The sequence below is a fragment of the Balaenoptera borealis genome (genome assembly GCF_965194805.1).
Source record: "Balaenoptera borealis genome assembly, chromosome: 12".
NCBI classification, from domain to species: domain Eukaryota; kingdom Metazoa; phylum Chordata; class Mammalia; order Artiodactyla; family Balaenopteridae; genus Balaenoptera; species Balaenoptera borealis.
In genome coordinates, this window is record NC_138869.1 from 74,453,835 (window position 1) to 74,469,642 (window position 15,808).

At 50.0% G+C, this 15,808-nt stretch overlaps 1 protein-coding gene and 1 pseudogene across 7 annotated transcripts in view; both read left to right on the plus strand.

Annotated features, from left to right (window-relative positions):
- LOC309608268 (large ribosomal subunit protein eL42 pseudogene) overlaps positions 1 to 15,808 on the plus strand; it is a 217,967-nt pseudogene that overhangs the window by 116,822 nt on the left and 85,337 nt on the right. The window lies entirely within an intron of this gene.
- Positions 1 to 15,808, plus strand: part of DAAM2 (dishevelled associated activator of morphogenesis 2) — a 114,247-nt gene that overhangs the window by 78,794 nt on the left and 19,645 nt on the right. For all 6 annotated transcript variants that reach the window (XR_014232764.1, XM_082347807.1, XM_082347811.1 and 3 more), the window contains exons 7-15: positions 327 to 437; positions 1,630 to 1,733; positions 3,162 to 3,228; positions 4,259 to 4,376; positions 6,381 to 6,510; positions 10,161 to 10,219; positions 10,363 to 10,547; positions 11,087 to 11,386; positions 15,528 to 15,635. Coding sequence is in view for 5 of the 6 variants with exons in the window: in XM_082347807.1 (XP_082203933.1) it covers positions 327 to 437; positions 1,630 to 1,733; positions 3,162 to 3,228; positions 4,259 to 4,376; positions 6,381 to 6,510; positions 10,161 to 10,219; positions 10,363 to 10,547; positions 11,087 to 11,386; positions 15,528 to 15,635 (1,182 nt within the window). In the remaining variant the exon portion in view is untranslated. The remainder of the gene's footprint in view (positions 1 to 326; positions 438 to 1,629; positions 1,734 to 3,161; positions 3,229 to 4,258; positions 4,377 to 6,380; positions 6,511 to 10,160; positions 10,220 to 10,362; positions 10,548 to 11,086; positions 11,387 to 15,527; positions 15,636 to 15,808) is intronic.

Below are 15,808 nucleotides of genomic sequence, written 5' to 3' on the forward strand. Positions count from 1 at the left end.
GAGCCACAGATAGGGAGGGCTGAGGAGCTGTAAACAGCTGTAAAGTGCTAAAGCATCTTTTCAGCATCGCCCAGCAAAATAAAGCAAGTCCCCAAGGCTGAGTGGACAGGACAATAAGGTAGGACTGGGGCTGAGATGTAGAGAGGCAAAGGATGCTTCCTGGAAAAGGTGAGCTTTAGGGAAGGTCCAAGATGAGTTGGGTAGATTGGGTGGAGAGAACAGATGGGGCATTCTGGGTGATTGGAATGGCAGGAGCAAAGGCACAGAGGCTGGACTCATAGGATCCTGAGCCCTCCTCTCTTTTTCCATCCTGCCTTTCCGTCCAGACACTGCTGAATGAGCTGGACCGAAGTCTGGGCCGATACCGAGATGAAGTGAATCTGAAAACAGCCATCATGTCCTTTATCAACGCTGTCCTCAATGCTGGCGCTGGAGAGGTGAGACATCTTCTCCGTGCCCTTGCTGGGCCCTGGCTTTCCGGACCTGGGGAAGAGGGCGTGAGTGCTGCCTGGGGAAGTGGCAGAGGGTCGGTGTGGCTGGCACTACCATCATTGTCCTCAGATTATCTGTATCACCTCTTGCCTCCTTCACTTGGGGCCGAGAAAGCACAGCTTGTCGTAAATCTCTCTGTCATGAGCGGTTCCTGGGGAGCTTCCTGCCTAGGTCGCATCATGCATTATGTGTGTCATGGACAAACCCCAAGCTTGTCTGGCTGATGATTGTTTAGGATGGTGGGGATCATTTATGGGAGGAGGGCAAGTGTTGGCCCTTCTTTCTAGAGCTTTCTAAAGACCTGCTTCTGGACTGATTTCTGGGGTGGCTGATCATGCTCTTCTAGCACCTTCTGTTAGCAGGTGTGACTTCTGATTTTCCTTCTTTTGGGGTCAGAATGGGATTCCCAGACCTTAAAAATAGCAACAGTCGAAGAAGAACTTGAAGAGCAGGTGAACTCCCCCAATTCTAGGGCAATCAGATGCCCCAGCCAAGGTCAGCTTGTTGAAGGTCAAAAGGGGCAATTTAATGATCTCTGCTTTTCCCTCTTTTCTGCCAGCATACTTTTTTTTGCGTCCCGTCCTGATGACCTGAGTTGGGTGGGGTGGATTGGGGGAATTACCTGTCCCTAAGATGCTGATGTCACCTGAGTCAGTACTAGCTATTTATGCTGACACCTGTTCTGGTTAGTTGCTAACCATACCTCATCAAGCAGTTCTTATGAATGTCATTCCTGTAGGTAAGTAATATCATGCCTGTTTAACTGATGAGGAAACTAAGACTTTTGCAAAAGTCACAAAACCGGTAAGTGACAGAGTAGGGATTGGAACCAAGAAATGTCTGGTTCCAAACTGTGTGCTCTGTATCACTCTTCAACACTGCTCTCTGAGGCCAAAAACTTAGAGAAAACTGGTGAAGGACTTAAAAGAAGTGAGGCAGGAGAGCTAAAGGGAGTAAATAACAAGGTCAGAGGATGTCTCCTCCCACCCTTTCTTGCAACTCTGGGACTCAAAGCAGTTCTCATGAGTTTGCTGCAGGGGATGTGGTGGGACTGGAGTGGCAATGAGGGGGCCACTGGGGACTCCTGTGGAAATCGAGACCAGTCAGTGAGTCTGGTCCTCCCTTGGTGACCCCCAGGATAATCTGGAGTTCCGTCTACATCTACGGTACGAGTTCCTGATGCTGGGGATACAGCCTGTGATTGACAAACTCCGGCAGCACGAGAATGCCATCCTGGACAAGTAAGGCCCAAGTCACCCGTCCCGATGCAAACCTACGGCGACAGCGCCTCGGTGGGGCATGGTCAGGACTCCTGTAGAGGTTTCTGTTCCCCTGGAGACCGCCTGCCGCACCCAGCGTCGATTCAGAAGCAGCTCCGGGGGGCGGGAGGTGGGCAGCTCCCCACCTTCTCGTCCCACATCACCTATGCCCCTGCCCGTCCTCTTTGCTGACCTCCTGTCTGACCTCTGATGTTATAGGCAGGTGGACCCAGTAGTCCTCCGCTGTGGCAGTACTGCCCGCTGGGGGGGAATTTGGAACCATGTAGGGGTGTTCTTTGGTTTTCAAACTGGCCGGTGGGGGGCACCACTGGCATGGGTTGTAGGGAGTCAGGAATGTTAAACGTCCCGCAGCGCCCCGCTGCTCAGCCAAGAAATGCTCCCCGCCAAGGTGCAAGCAAGCCATCAAGGCCTTTGTTGAGCAAAGGGCACAGTGAAGCTCCTGTACGTCACTAGTGAGCCCCTCTGGTTCCACCTCACTCGCACAGGCTATTTTATTACGTTAGGTCTTAAGGGAGAGAAAATGGGTCCTTTTGTGGTGGCGTGTAGGAGTGGATGGGGTAGAAGATGAGAGATTGGCTTTGAGTGGGGACATGGGACAATACTGTTTGCAGGGCAGGAATAGAGATGCCAGACGTAGAGAACGGACATGCGGGCACGGGAGGAAGCGGAGGGTGAGACAAATTGGGAGATTGTGTTTGACATATATGCACTATCATGTGTAAAATAGAGAGCTAGTGGGAACCTGCTGTATAGCACAGGGAGCTCAGCTCGGTGCTCTGTGGTGACCTAGATGGGTGGGATGGGGGACGGGGAGGGAGGGAGGTCCAAGAGGGAGGGGGTATATATATATATATATTCACTTATTCACTTTGTTGTACAGCAGAAACTAACACAACATTGTAAAGCAATTATACTCCAATAATAAAAAAAAAAGAACACTGGGGAAGGTAGATGTAGGGCAGTGGTCCTTGACTGCAGGTGCCAGGGGACATCCGGCAGCTCCTGGAGACATCTGTGGTCGTCACAAAGTGGGGGATTCTGCTGGCATCTGGTGGGTAGAGGTCAGGGATGCTGGTGCACGTCTTGGAACTCACACACCCACCTCCCAAAGCCAGGGATGACCCAGCCCCAAATGTCAGTAGTTCCGAACTTGTGAAAGCCCGATGGAAGGTGATAGGACCCTCGGTTGGCCTCCCCGAGGGATGGACGTGGGATTCTATAAAGGAGAGTGTTGACATACAGGCAGCTGGCTTCTTTCTGGCTTTGCCTTGGCCTCACCTGAATGAAGCCTTCAGATTGAGTCAGTGGGGGGCTTGGAAGGGCTGTAACCCTCACCCGGGGCTGGCCTGGCGGTGATGTCTACTCCCTCTATCCCCCCGTCCTGTCTAGGCATTTGGACTTCTTCGAGATGGTCCGGAACGAGGATGACCTGGAGCTGGCCAGGAGGTTTGACATGGTGAGGAGCCTGCAAGGGTAGGGCGACTGCAGTGGGTCCCAGATGCCGTGCTGTAGGTCCGCTGTTGGCCGGGTTCCCTGGTGGGTGCCCCCACGGCCAGGTCCTGCTTCTGGAGCCCTGGCAGTATGGTGGCTCTGCCAGGTACCACCAGCAGACCCTAACCGAGGAGAGCATCTCCCACTGCAACCCCCAAAGGAAAGAGAGACAATTCTTACACATGGTTACTCTCAAATGCCTCCCCTGGGATGACTTTCTCCGTGTCTTCCAGTAATTTCCTGAGATACCTTTCCCCATCACTAACCTGATCGTGCTTGGTAAACAACATCATTTCCATTTTAGTCTTGGTAACCCTGAAAAATCCACACGTCTGCTGCTTAAATATTGTGTTATAAAATCCCTATCCACGTGGAGACCTCCTTTGAGGTGATGCTTCAGTAGCCAAGCACCATCCCTCTATATTCTAAAAAAAAGCGCTGAATTTAAAGAGAAGGAAACTGATGTTAGCAGGGACGAGCAGCTTGCTGTTGTCACGCAGCGACAGGGTCGGTCTGGAATTTGCACCCGTGAACCTATGCCATGTGCTCCTTGAATCATCCAGGCCCCTGCTTCCTTCCCTTAGTTTGAATCAACCAGGGGAGATTTTACTTCCCTTGGGGACACCCGCAATGTTTAGAGACATTCTTAGCTGTCACAGCAGGCGCGAGGAGGATCCCCTGACGTCTGGTAGATATAGGGCCAGGATGCTGCTGCACAGCCCACAGTGAACAGGACAGCCTCCCACAGCAAAGAATCATCCAGTCCAAGATGCCAGTGGTGCCGAGGTTGGGAAACCCTGGGTTATACAATTAGCACAGCTCTCTCCTCCTTTTCTCTGCCCGTCTCTTTTTTAAGCCTGGACCAGAGGCAGGAGAGGAATGCTTCTGCGGGACGGGGTTCAGTGGATGAAAGCAGGGTCTTCTCCCTCCCCATTGTCTTCCTCTGCTGCCTTCCCCTCCCCCCTCCCCATTCACTGTGCCCTCCACACCCTCAGGTCCACATCGACACCAAGAGCGCTTCCCAGATGTTTGAGCTGATCCACAGGAAGCTGAAGCACACAGAGGCCTACCCCTGCCTGCTGTCTGTCCTGCACCACTGCCTGCAGATGCCCTGTGAGTAGCCCCCTCAGCCGGCCTGAGCCCCTGGCCCGGGGCAGCTGGAGACAAGGTGTCAGAAGCTCCCGGGGTTGGGAAGTCTCCCCATGTCTCCCTCTGCACCCCAGTTCCCAGGAGGCCAGGCCATGGGACTCAGGCCCGTGCTCTTCCCTTCCTCCTGGGGGTCAGGACTTGGCAATGTCCCCCAGCAGAGGAGCGGGGAACTCAGCCCTGAGCAATGCCAACGTCCCGGTCCAACAAGCGGGAGCTTGATCCCTGAAGAATCCAACAGCTCTGACTGCCAGCTCGTGGCAGGGTTGTGATCATTCTTCTCAGGGCGTTCCAAAAAGAAGTTTTGTGTTTGCGGGGAGCAGCACAGCTGTGGAAGGAGCATGCCTTTTTTTTTTTTTTTTTCTCTTTAAGATTTTATCAACGCCTCTATCTAGCCCTTGCTGGCTCCCATCCTACCACCCTTGTTCCTGACTCACTTTACAAATACCAAATGTCAGTATCTATAGGAGCAGATGCTGAGCTCTTAGGATCCAGGTGTGCTCGGTGACTGAATAAACTATACATAATTACTAATAGCCACGCCAGCATGCAATTTGAAATGAGCTATAACTGCACCATTTGGTATTTAAGCTCTTCATAAAATAGAATATTTGGAAACTGGCATGGCCCAACATAATGGTCAGCCTAGACAGACTCTCTTTAGTGGTGGCGATGTTGTTATTGGTAATCGAGGTGGTGGTGACAACTACGATTTATTGTTGCCAACTCTGGGCTGGGTGTGATGCGAGGTCTATTAAGGTAGTGTCTCTAAACCTCAGAATGGCTTAAGGAGTGTGTGTTATTATCTCCAGTTTACAGTGAATGAACCTGAGGCTCAGTGAGTCTGTACATATGAAGGAATTTTGTTTCTTTGGGGTCAGGGCTTTAGATGAAACACATTCTACTTCTGTGAACACAGGGCTTTACCCTGTGTTCCTGGTTGAAAGGGAAATGGAAAACGATGACCACTTTGCAATGCATGTGTCAGTGGAGTGATGGAAAGGAGGACAGACACAGTGACCTGGACCCGGAAGCTGCCAGCTCTCCAAAACTCAGTCTAGAAAGTCTTCATGGAAGACGTGGGAAATCTGACTTCTGCTCGCATGACTTCCTGTGTTTAGTGCTCCAAGGGCATTGTGAATGGGTACCTCCGTTCTGCCTCAAAATGGGGCTGTGCAGATGTGACCTTCCACTTTGTAGGCATTATGGTTTGCCTTTGAGGCCAGGATCATGCTGCTGGACCTCCCCTTGGTGGTCAGTAGAAACAAAGTACTTGGATCAAGAACCAAGGAAGAGGAGCTTATGGCCATCACATGAAAAGAAAGTCCATGTCCAGCCAGACTACGATTAGAGGGGATGCCCGTGGGGCCCTGTGCAGGCGCAACACACAGTGCCTTTGCCTTCACAGTTCGGGGTCACCTTCACCACGAAATCTGCCAGGATTCCACAGCCACTTCTTCAGCCCATTCTGACCCCCTCTCAGTGTGCACCTGTAATGAGTTTCCGTTCATCTTCCTCTGTAGGACAATAGCATTGATAATCCTAAAACCTTTTCTTTTAAAAAAAATTTTCCCTGGCGACTTCATTATTCAGCGCGTAATGTTTGGAGCAGATTTACTTTCTTAAATGTGCTTTTTTAAGATAATTGTAAAAAAGCAATTTGCATTCCCCAGGCATAGGGATACTCAGGGTACCAACAGGGAAGAAGACGGCCAGAAAGCATTTCAGGGAATAGAGAAATATATCTAGAGGGTTGACACATTCACAAAAGGTCAGTTGCAGATCAGCAAGAAATGATAGGATTTATGAGTCTTCATTATCAGCAGTTTCATTGCCTCCCCAGTCAGAAGGGGAGCTTGTCAGGGGAGGGGAGGGACACACCTCCCCAGCCTGGCCCCAGGGAGTGACGCTAGGGCAGGGCCCCAGGGGGTTCCAGGGCTCAGTAAAGATACGATGCCTGTCATCCCTCAGACAAGCGGAACTTCCAGCAGTGGCAGCTCCTGGACCGAATCCTCCAGCAGATTGTCCTCCAGGATGAGAGGGGTATGGATCCTGACCTGGCTCCCTTGGAGAACTTCAACGTCAAGAATATCGTCAACATGTGAGCAGTGGCCATCCCTCACCTGTCTTCCTCTTCCTTCCCCATCCCTCTCCTACTTGGGGTCTCACCAGCGAAACCTCGGCTCCCTCTCTCAAGCCCAGACACCTCCAAATGGGCCTTGAGTAAGATCATCCAACAGAACCCCCCGAGATAATGGAAATGTTCCGTACGTGCACCGTCCAAAAGTGGCTGCTGAGCGCTTGACGCGTGGCTAGTGTGACTGAGGAACTGAGTTTTACATTTTAATTTTCATTAAATTCAGGTAGTCACGTGACATGGCTGGCGACCACCGTACTGGATAGCACAGGTTTAAGGGGGGTGTACGCAACTCCCCGTGACCCACTGCATTCAGTGGATTGAGGGGGAATTACACGTATTAACACAGAGGAAGAGTCAGCCAACTGTGGCTACAGGCTAACCCCCGTCCTCCAGCTTGTTTTGTATGGTCCACGAGCCAAGAATAGTTTTACATTTTAAAAGAGTTGTTAAAAACAAACAAACACAAGAATATATGACAGAGACTGTACATAGTATATAAAACCTAAAATAGTTACTCTGGCTCTTTAGAGAAGGTCTGCCAACCACTGAAAATAAAGCATGACAATTTAGTTATGAGGCTGTTGGAAAACGATGTCAGAGCCTAAGGTCTCTAGCTTATCATCTTTGACTGACCCTGGGTGTAGAGAAACACCGAGAAATGAGTTTAAAGTCATGTCAGCTAATAATCAGGCCTCATGTTGGCACACTGATTTTTTTTTTTTTTAAACTTTGGGTTTATTTATTTATTTATTTACTTATTTATGGCTGTGTTGGGTCTCCGTTTCCGTGCGAGGGCTTTCTCCAGCTGCGGCAAGTGGGGGCCACTCTTCATCGCGGTGCGTGGGCCTCCCATTATCACGGCCTCTCCTGTTGCGGAGCATAGGCTCCAGACGCGCAGGCTCAGTAATTGTGGCTCACTGGCCTAGTTGCTCCGTGGCATGTGGGATCTTCCCAGACCAGGGCTCGAACCCGTGTCCCCTGCATCGGCAGGCAGATTCTCAACCACTGCGCCACCAGGGAAGCCCCCAGCACACTGATTTTTAATTTTAAACTTTTACTTTCAGTATAAGCCTAAGTCAGTTGCCCTTAAGGAGATGAATTGGCTCTCAAGGATTCATTGTGCTGCATTGCAAAGCCAAGGAGCAAATGATTTCTGAACTATTCATGCTACTGTTTTCATTTGCACAAATAGCTGGGTGTTGGTGTAGTCAAAATCCTAACTGGTATGTTGGACAAGTACAACTAGCAAAGTAATCAAAAGGCAGCTTTATTTATTTTTTGAAGTTTTTTAAATTTAATTTTTATTTTATATTGGAGTATAGTTGATTTACAATGGTGTGTTAGTTTCAGGTGTACAGCAAAGTGATTCAGTTATACATATACATATATCCATTCTTTTTCAGATTCATATTTCCCATATAGATTATTACAGAATATTGAGTAGAGTTCCCTGTGCTATATAGTAGGTCCTTGCTGATTATCTATTTTATATATAGTAGTGTGTACGTTAATCCCAAACTCCTAAATTATCTCGCCCCACCCCCCACTTTCCCTTTTGGTAACCATAAGTTTGTTTTTGAAGTCTTCGAGTCTTGTTTCTGTTTTGTAAGTAAGTTCATTTGTATCATTTTTTTAGATTCCACATATAAGTGAAATCATATGATATTCGTCTTTGTCTGACTTCACTTAGTATGATAATCTCTAGGTCCATGCATGTTGCTGCAAATGCCATTGTTTCATTCTTTTCTATGGCAGAGTAATAATCCATTGTATATGTGCCACATCTTCTTTATCCATTCCTCTGTCGATGGACATTTGGGTTGCTTCCATGTCTTGGCTGTTGTAAATAGTGAAGGCAGCTTTATTTTTATCTTCTACTAATTCTTTAGATTACTTAGTGAGGAAGCTTTTCCTCTGCCAGAGGATGACAACGCCTCAGGTGCAATGAAGTTTTTGCTGCTTCTTGGACAATGGGAGTCCTAAGCTCACTTTCAGCTGCCAACGTAGTCTCAAGTCTGCAAGTAGAAGGGCTAGTCTCAGACGTGCATCAATATTCTAGATTGGATTAAGCCTTAAATCTCTCTCCTCCCTGGACTGGGTCTGGAAGCTGCACTGGGAAGAGAGTGTGAGAGAGTGTGTGTGTGTGTGCATGTGTGTTTGTGTGTGTGTGTGTTTGTGTGTGTGTGTGTGTGTGATGGTTGGCTTCTTTTTCTGTGTTGTTTCTCTTCTAGCCCCTTCTACCCCACCCCCCTTTCCTCTAGCTAACCATTTTCTGACCCCCACCAGAGGCAGCATGGGGGCAGGAAGGAGAAAGGGAAAAGGCCCTACTTGATCAGGTAATTTAGTAAGCAGGCTTCCTGCTCTCTGGGCTTGGCACATGGATAAAGATATGACATGTATTCCTGGGGTCTTCAGAAGTTCCTTGCTGGGTGCCTCTCGCTACAAAACCCTGGTCACTGGCGACACATGTTTTTCTTTTTTTCCTCCAGGCCTACTTGGCACCATCCCTTCCATCAGGTCCTGATTCACTGGCAGTACGATACACATAGACGTCCACTGTTGAAGTGTCCAGTTTTCTCCCAGATGGGTTTTTTGGATGAGACTTAAAATAGCTTCAGCCTAATTCCTCCACGATGCTCTCTGGCTCATGAGAAACCCTCATGCAATCTCTCATACTAACAGATTCTTGGAGTGTCACGGGTCTCCGCCTACCCTCTGGACCTGCTTAGCCCCAGTCCACCATGCCTCCCTCCCAATGTCAGGGAACATGGGTCAGACTCTCTGGGTGGGCGCAAAGAAGTCACTTCACTAGATGATGCTGAAGGAGGAACCCCCCCCCCCCACCGTCCCCCGCCAGAGGATGACAATGGCTCTCTCCAAAGAAATCTATTCGCAAATTATTTCCCCCATCATACTTCACTCCCTCTTTATATCCTTGACCTGGTTGAGGAGGCCAAGAGTCATGGATCTAACTCCTCTGTTTTCAGATTTACAAAAGAAATGATTATTGAGATCTCACCTTGGAATTTCACCTCTCTTATACCTTGATGTCTGGGTAAAAGCTTCATTTTCACCGCTTGTAATGAGAGTTTGACAAGAATGAAGGGGCTTCCTATGATTTAGACACATCCCCTCTTTACCCTCTACCCACTTACTCTGTGTTACTGGGGTGGGTGATTTCTCTTGCTCTCACACATTGGTCATTGGAAGTCTGGACCATGGTAAGGCCAATATTTTGATGTCTCTCAGATGCAAGAACCTATTTTTACAAAGGGGTACAAATCATTGTACAACTAAGGGAAGCCTGGGATTTAGTCCTGGCTTTACCACGAGTTAGCTGTCATCTCCTTTTCTGGTCTTAGGAGCTTCAACTCTATCCCAGAGAGGTTGGACTCTAAGGGTCCTTTCAGTTTTCTCAGACCATGGAGAGACAGGTAATGAGAACTTGTCAGGGATGGGACCTGGAGAGACATCTGGAGAGTCAAAATCCTAGCCTCCTTGATGTGGCTGGACAGATTGGAGATCAGGGTACCAATGTGGGGAACTGGAAGATGCCACGTCTTCTGGGAAGCTGTGAGCAAACAGTCAAGAGACCCTTCACTCCCCACCAGGCTCATCAATGAGAACGAAGTGAAACAGTGGCGAGACCAAGCAGAGAAGTTCCGGAAAGGTGAGGGGCTCCGCCCAAACCCGCTACCTGCTCCCCACCCCTCCCCTGCCCAGCCCAGGACCCCATTTCCTCCTTTGGAGAAGGACACACACGCATTCACATCCTCTCTTCCCATTTCCCCTCCTGTCCTATCTCCATCCCAGAACACGCGGAGCTGGTGAGCAGGCTGGAGAGGAAGGAGCGGGAATGCGAGACCAAGACGTTGGAGAGGGAAGAGATGATGCGGACACTGAACAAGATGAAGGACAAGCTGGCCCGAGAGTCCCAGGAGCTGCGCCAGGCTCGGGGACAAGTGGCAGAGCTGGTGGCCCAACTCAGTGAAATCTCAGTACGTGGCCCCTCCTCTGCTTTTACATAGTTGAGCCGAGGCCTTCAGGCCAGTGGGGGTAAGGGCAGGCGTGGGGAGGAGGCGAGGACCCCAGCATGGAGGAGACCTCAGACCAGGATAGAGGGGACCCTTGAGGCTGCAAGGTTGGCGCCTGTGTTAGACAAAAACAGTGTTCCTTCCTCCGGGTGACACTGTCCCAGGAAGCACACCGTGGAAAGCAGAGCACGGGTGGGCTTTTGGCTCCCCTCCCCCTCTCAGCTGGGTACCCTTGTGCAGGCCTGTCTGTATCAATCCCGCTGTTGCATGTGATGACTGTGACTTTGTCCACTGTGTCTGTGTTTGCCTTGTGTGTGTATCTGTGTGTTGGATGTTCAGGATGCAGAGGGAGAAAACAGGGCTTAAATGTGTGTGGGAGGTGAGAGCAGGCTTCGGGGTCTAGTCTAGGTGGAGAATAAGAGTAAGGGAAGGCACAGTGATGGGGGACTCGAAAGGCATCCTTGTTGATGCTTTGTCTTTTTGATGTCTCTGTCTCCCCACAGACAGGACCTGTATCTTCCCCACCTCCCCCTGGGGGCCCACTTACCTTGTCTTCCTCGATGACAACCAGTGACCTGCCTCCACCCCCACCCCCTCTACCGTTCGCCTGCTGTCCCCCACCGCCACCACCCCCCCTGCCCCCTGGTGGGCCTCCCACTCCCCCCGGTGCCCCACCTTGCTTCAGCATGGGCCTGCCCCTCCCCCCAGACCCCTTCCCCAGCAGTGATGTCCCGCTCAGGAAGAAGTGTGTCCCCCAGCCTTCACACCCACTGAAGTCCTTCAACTGGGTCAAGCTGAATGAGGTGAGTAGCAAGGAAGAGGTCAGTGGATCCGTTCTCCTGCAGCCTGGGGCAGTTAGCCCTATGGATTGAGAGCCCGCTATTTGCAGATCTCCGTCTTGGGTGCTTTCTTTGATGGGGGTAAGTGTAGGCGCAGTGGATGCGGAAGATGGGGCTGCTGATGCCAGGCTGTCTGCTGGGAAGAGCACCGGGAGGAGATGGCTTGGCATGCGGTGATGCTCACCTTGGCAGAACCACCTACAAATGGAAGATGAGCGTGCTGAGGGTGACTGGAGTAATGCAGGGCCAAGCAGGGGCGCTTTCTAGTCGAGACAAGGGCTTGGCTAGAATGTTAAGGGTTGGGTTGATTTGAGGAAAAGGGTGGAACATATAGGTGAAGATCTTGGGCCTGGGTCTAGAGATGGTAGAGAGCAGGGCAGTGTGTACAGAGGACTGAAATGATGAGGCCATGACAGGGTAGAAGGGCAGGGGCAGTGAAGAGTTTGATATCAAGGTATAGCCATTTTGGCATCGTCCCAGGGGAAGGTGCAAACACTGGCGACTTTTCTAGACTGCTCAGCAGTGAGAGGCCCTCCTGAATATTATCCACTAAGAACCACCCATCCCAGGCCCACATGTGGGGATTGACTCCTCTATTGGATTCTCATGAGTGTAGAGTAGAGATGCCCTGGGTCACGTTGGACCCCTGATAATTGAAGGCCAGTTCCAGCCTGGGCCAAGCACTGCTCTGGTTCTGTACTATGTCCTCTTAAGAGGACCAGTGGCTTCATCCTTGAGGTAAATAGATACAAGAGAACTGGCCTCAGTTAGCCTGACTCACATTCACCCTCCAAAAACAGTTTGGAGCTGGGACTGATGGATGCCCTCTGACCTTGTTGTATGGGGCCAGGGGACTAATTCTTGGGGAATTCATTACCATAGCACTCTGTGAGCTTAAATTAGCTCCAGTGGAGACTTAGAGTGGGAGGAGACACAGATTTCTAAGTAGATGGTCAGCTAGTTTGCTAGGTGCCTTCTCCTGGTGGTAGACCAGCTAGCCCGTCAGTCTGAGGCCTGCTTTGTGTAAAGCTTTCTGCTGGGGGCTGTGATGGATAATAATAAAAGGTGAGACATAACGTTGCCCTGAAAGAGCTTTGGATCTGGCAAATTAGGAAGTGTGTCCAAGGAAACACCCTGAGGTCCTGGGGGTGGGTTGCAGGAGAGGTTCTAACCTCTAACCAAATCAGGTTTGGCTCTAACTAATGGTGTGATCTGTAGAAATCATTCGTTTCATACCTGTTTGCTTGTCTGCGAGATGATCTCTGATTCCTTCTACCTCTGGTTTTGTTATCTAAGAGGAAAGACGAAGCATGAATATAGCCCATTCATTGACTCCTGGGCTTCTGATAACATCTCCAGTCTGAGTTATTCAAATTGTAGAGCCACCTGTTAGCAGCATTTTGAAGGGACATTGTTAAAGTTCGTAACAACTGCATCACACAGTTCTGCCCTGTGGATACTTCTCCGTGGTCACAAGGCCAGCCAGAAAGGCCAGCTGCATACGAGCAGGCAAGCAGCTCTGCAGAACCAAAGGTCGTAGGCGGTGTGGAAACATTCATTGTTCATGATCAGAAATAATATTTTTTTAATTGTGGTTGAAAAAAAAAAAAAGACAGAATTTTGTTTTTGCTTCTTGTGCTTACAACTTATAATTTAAAGTTTTAAACATGTAATGAAGGGTTGATTAGGCATCTCAACAATTAAGGAAGGCAAACAAGGCACCTAATGTTTTTGTAATATTTTTATCTTAAAGAGCTTTGTGCTTAGGATCTTCTCTGGGGTCCAGTAATAATAAAGCCTATATCAATTCCTCAGGGGCCCAGAGCAGGCCGGAGTCTCATTCCTAGACTGGAAAGTCCAGGTTTGATGGAACACATGATAAGGAGCCCTTGTGGGAGATGTAGCAGCAGGGGTGAGGGAGGGGGGGCTTTGAGTCATATTAGTGAACTTATCATCCCATTCTCAGTCTTTTAGTTGCATGACTAAATTCAGGTTATTTCAGCATTTGGGCTGTAGTTTCCCAATGTGTAAAATGGGGGTAATTACGATAACCAGATCAAAGTGTTGTTGTGAGAATTGACTTAATCCATACAAAGTACTTGGAACAGTGACTGACACATAGAAAACCTTTAAAATAAGAATATTAGATGAGTTATTATTAGTGGGACTACCATGTGTGCTTTAAGTGTGTTCTCTCACTTAATCCTCACTCCAGTTCAGTCAGGTAAACGTGATTGAGACTCAGTTTCCTTTCATGGGACATGGGAAGAGAAGAGAACCCCTCCGTTTGCCAACAGCTTCACTTAGGGGCTGTCTGACCCCAAACGCTCGAGGAGGGAAATGTAATGAAATGTGTTTTTGAGAAAGAGTTCCCTGGCTTGTGAAGGATGTCTCTAGAGGGGCAGAAGCCCCAGGAATCTAGACTGGGAGAGGTGAGGTCTTGGCCAGAGGGGTATAAAAATTCAAGAATGATTGTATGACGTGGGCGCATCTTTAGGATGTAGAGGATGTTAGGAATGGATGTACATCTCTCTGGCCTCAGACCTCAGTTGCACCTTCAAGAAGGGTCGCAGGTCCTTCTGGTGACCGTGGGGAAGGGAGAGTGTTTGGGAAACGGTGAGGGGGATCCTGGGTTGTCTGTTGTCTCAGGGGAAACTCTTCCGGATGCTGAACATCCAGCTCTGTCATTCCAGCCCTTTCTTTCTCATCCTGGCCTCACTGAGAATAAGAGCAGTGGGAAGCTTTACCTCTACGGGCCTTCCCTCTCCACCCTCCTCCACCCTGGGTCTAGAATTAGATGGAGAACGAGTTAGAAGTTCCCCCTCCCCGCCTTCCCGGATCCAATTCCCCTTCCCATCTTCTCTCTGTCCAGGAGTCTGGCTCCTCTTCCCAGCCCCCTTCCCCTGACCCACGCATGCTCCTGTACACACACACACACACACACACACACACAGTGGTTGTTTCTGCCATGAGAAGAATGCGTCTGTGTTGGGTTTGGCCGGTTGCCTGCATCCCTTGCTGCTCTGAGCTTCCCAGCCCAGCATTCCACGAGAGGGTCCCTGGCCTTAGGAAGGCCACAGGAATGTCCCCACCCGCCCTGCTCTGGCCTCGCCTCCCCTTTCCAGAGTTTAAGAAAATAAAAGTGAGTGAAGGGTACGTTTCTCTCTCCGAGCCTTGCTGAGGGTGATGGAGGGAGGAGGAGGCATCGGCATTAGGAAGGTCCCCGGCTGCCCCCCAGGCAGAGGGGGGGTGGGGAGGTTCGAATTTAAAGGACAGCGAAGCTCTGGACGAGGTGAGGGGTCCTGGGAGGGGGACTCTCATCTCGGCCCTCGAAGCCATTACTGGGATGTTACAAGACCACTAGGGCATTCCTGGCTTGGCCAACAGCTCTTCCCCAGATTCCCGGAGTGGGGTTCAGTGCAAGGGTCCTACACAGAGGTGGGCAGTGCCTGAGTTGAGAGACCTTGGAATGTAACCCCTGGGTCGGTTCCAGTTATGAGGGATGGGACACCCTCTGACCAATGGGAACTTGTGGCAGAGTCTTGCTGGCCTGAGCAGTCACTAAAAAGGGGCCAGGATGTCCCAGCCTTTGGCATTCGTCCACTTTCTGGGAATCTGGGAAAGTGGGAGGAAGACCGCTGGGAGAGAAAATGACCATCTCAGATCCAGGAAATACAGTCAGCCCTGAAGATTTGAGGATCCCAAGTATGTGTGGGCACTCTTCCTGCCATGATTCCAGCCAACCCTGACCTTGGGGGAAAGTGCTCTGAGAACACTGGTTTGGTTTGGTTTTTCTGGAAGGAGTTTCATACCCTCCTTTCATACTTGCCCACCCATCACTCCAGCACTCCCTTGATTTCTGGAACGTGCTTACATGTAGCCCCAGGTGAAAAGGAGGAGAAGGAGATTGTCTGTGGCCTCTCCCCTGGAGCAGAGTATTGAAGAGGAGGGGAGGGGGAGGAATCGACCCCCTTCTGAAGGTCTGAGAGCCTGGCTATGGGCCTGTGTGCACCTGGAGGACAGGTGGGGTTAGGGAAGCTTCGGGCATCTCCATCATGAAGGAGCTGAGTCAGCCACGGGGTCTCCTCCCTTCCTTGAATCTTAGGAACGTGTCCCTGGCACCATATGGAATGAGATTGATGACATGCAGGTGTTTCGGATTCTGGACCTCGCGGACTTTGAAAAAATGTTTTCAGCTTATCAGAGGCATCAGGTAACACCCTGCCCCCTCTAGCGTCTTGAGTCTTGACTTCTGGTCTTGACTTCACACACACCCTTCGAACTCGACCCTCAGCCTCTCCCTTCCTCTCTTCCTCCCTTCCACATATACTGAATTGATTTTATTCTTTATCAGGTACCATGTTCTTTCTGGGGACATAGATATGA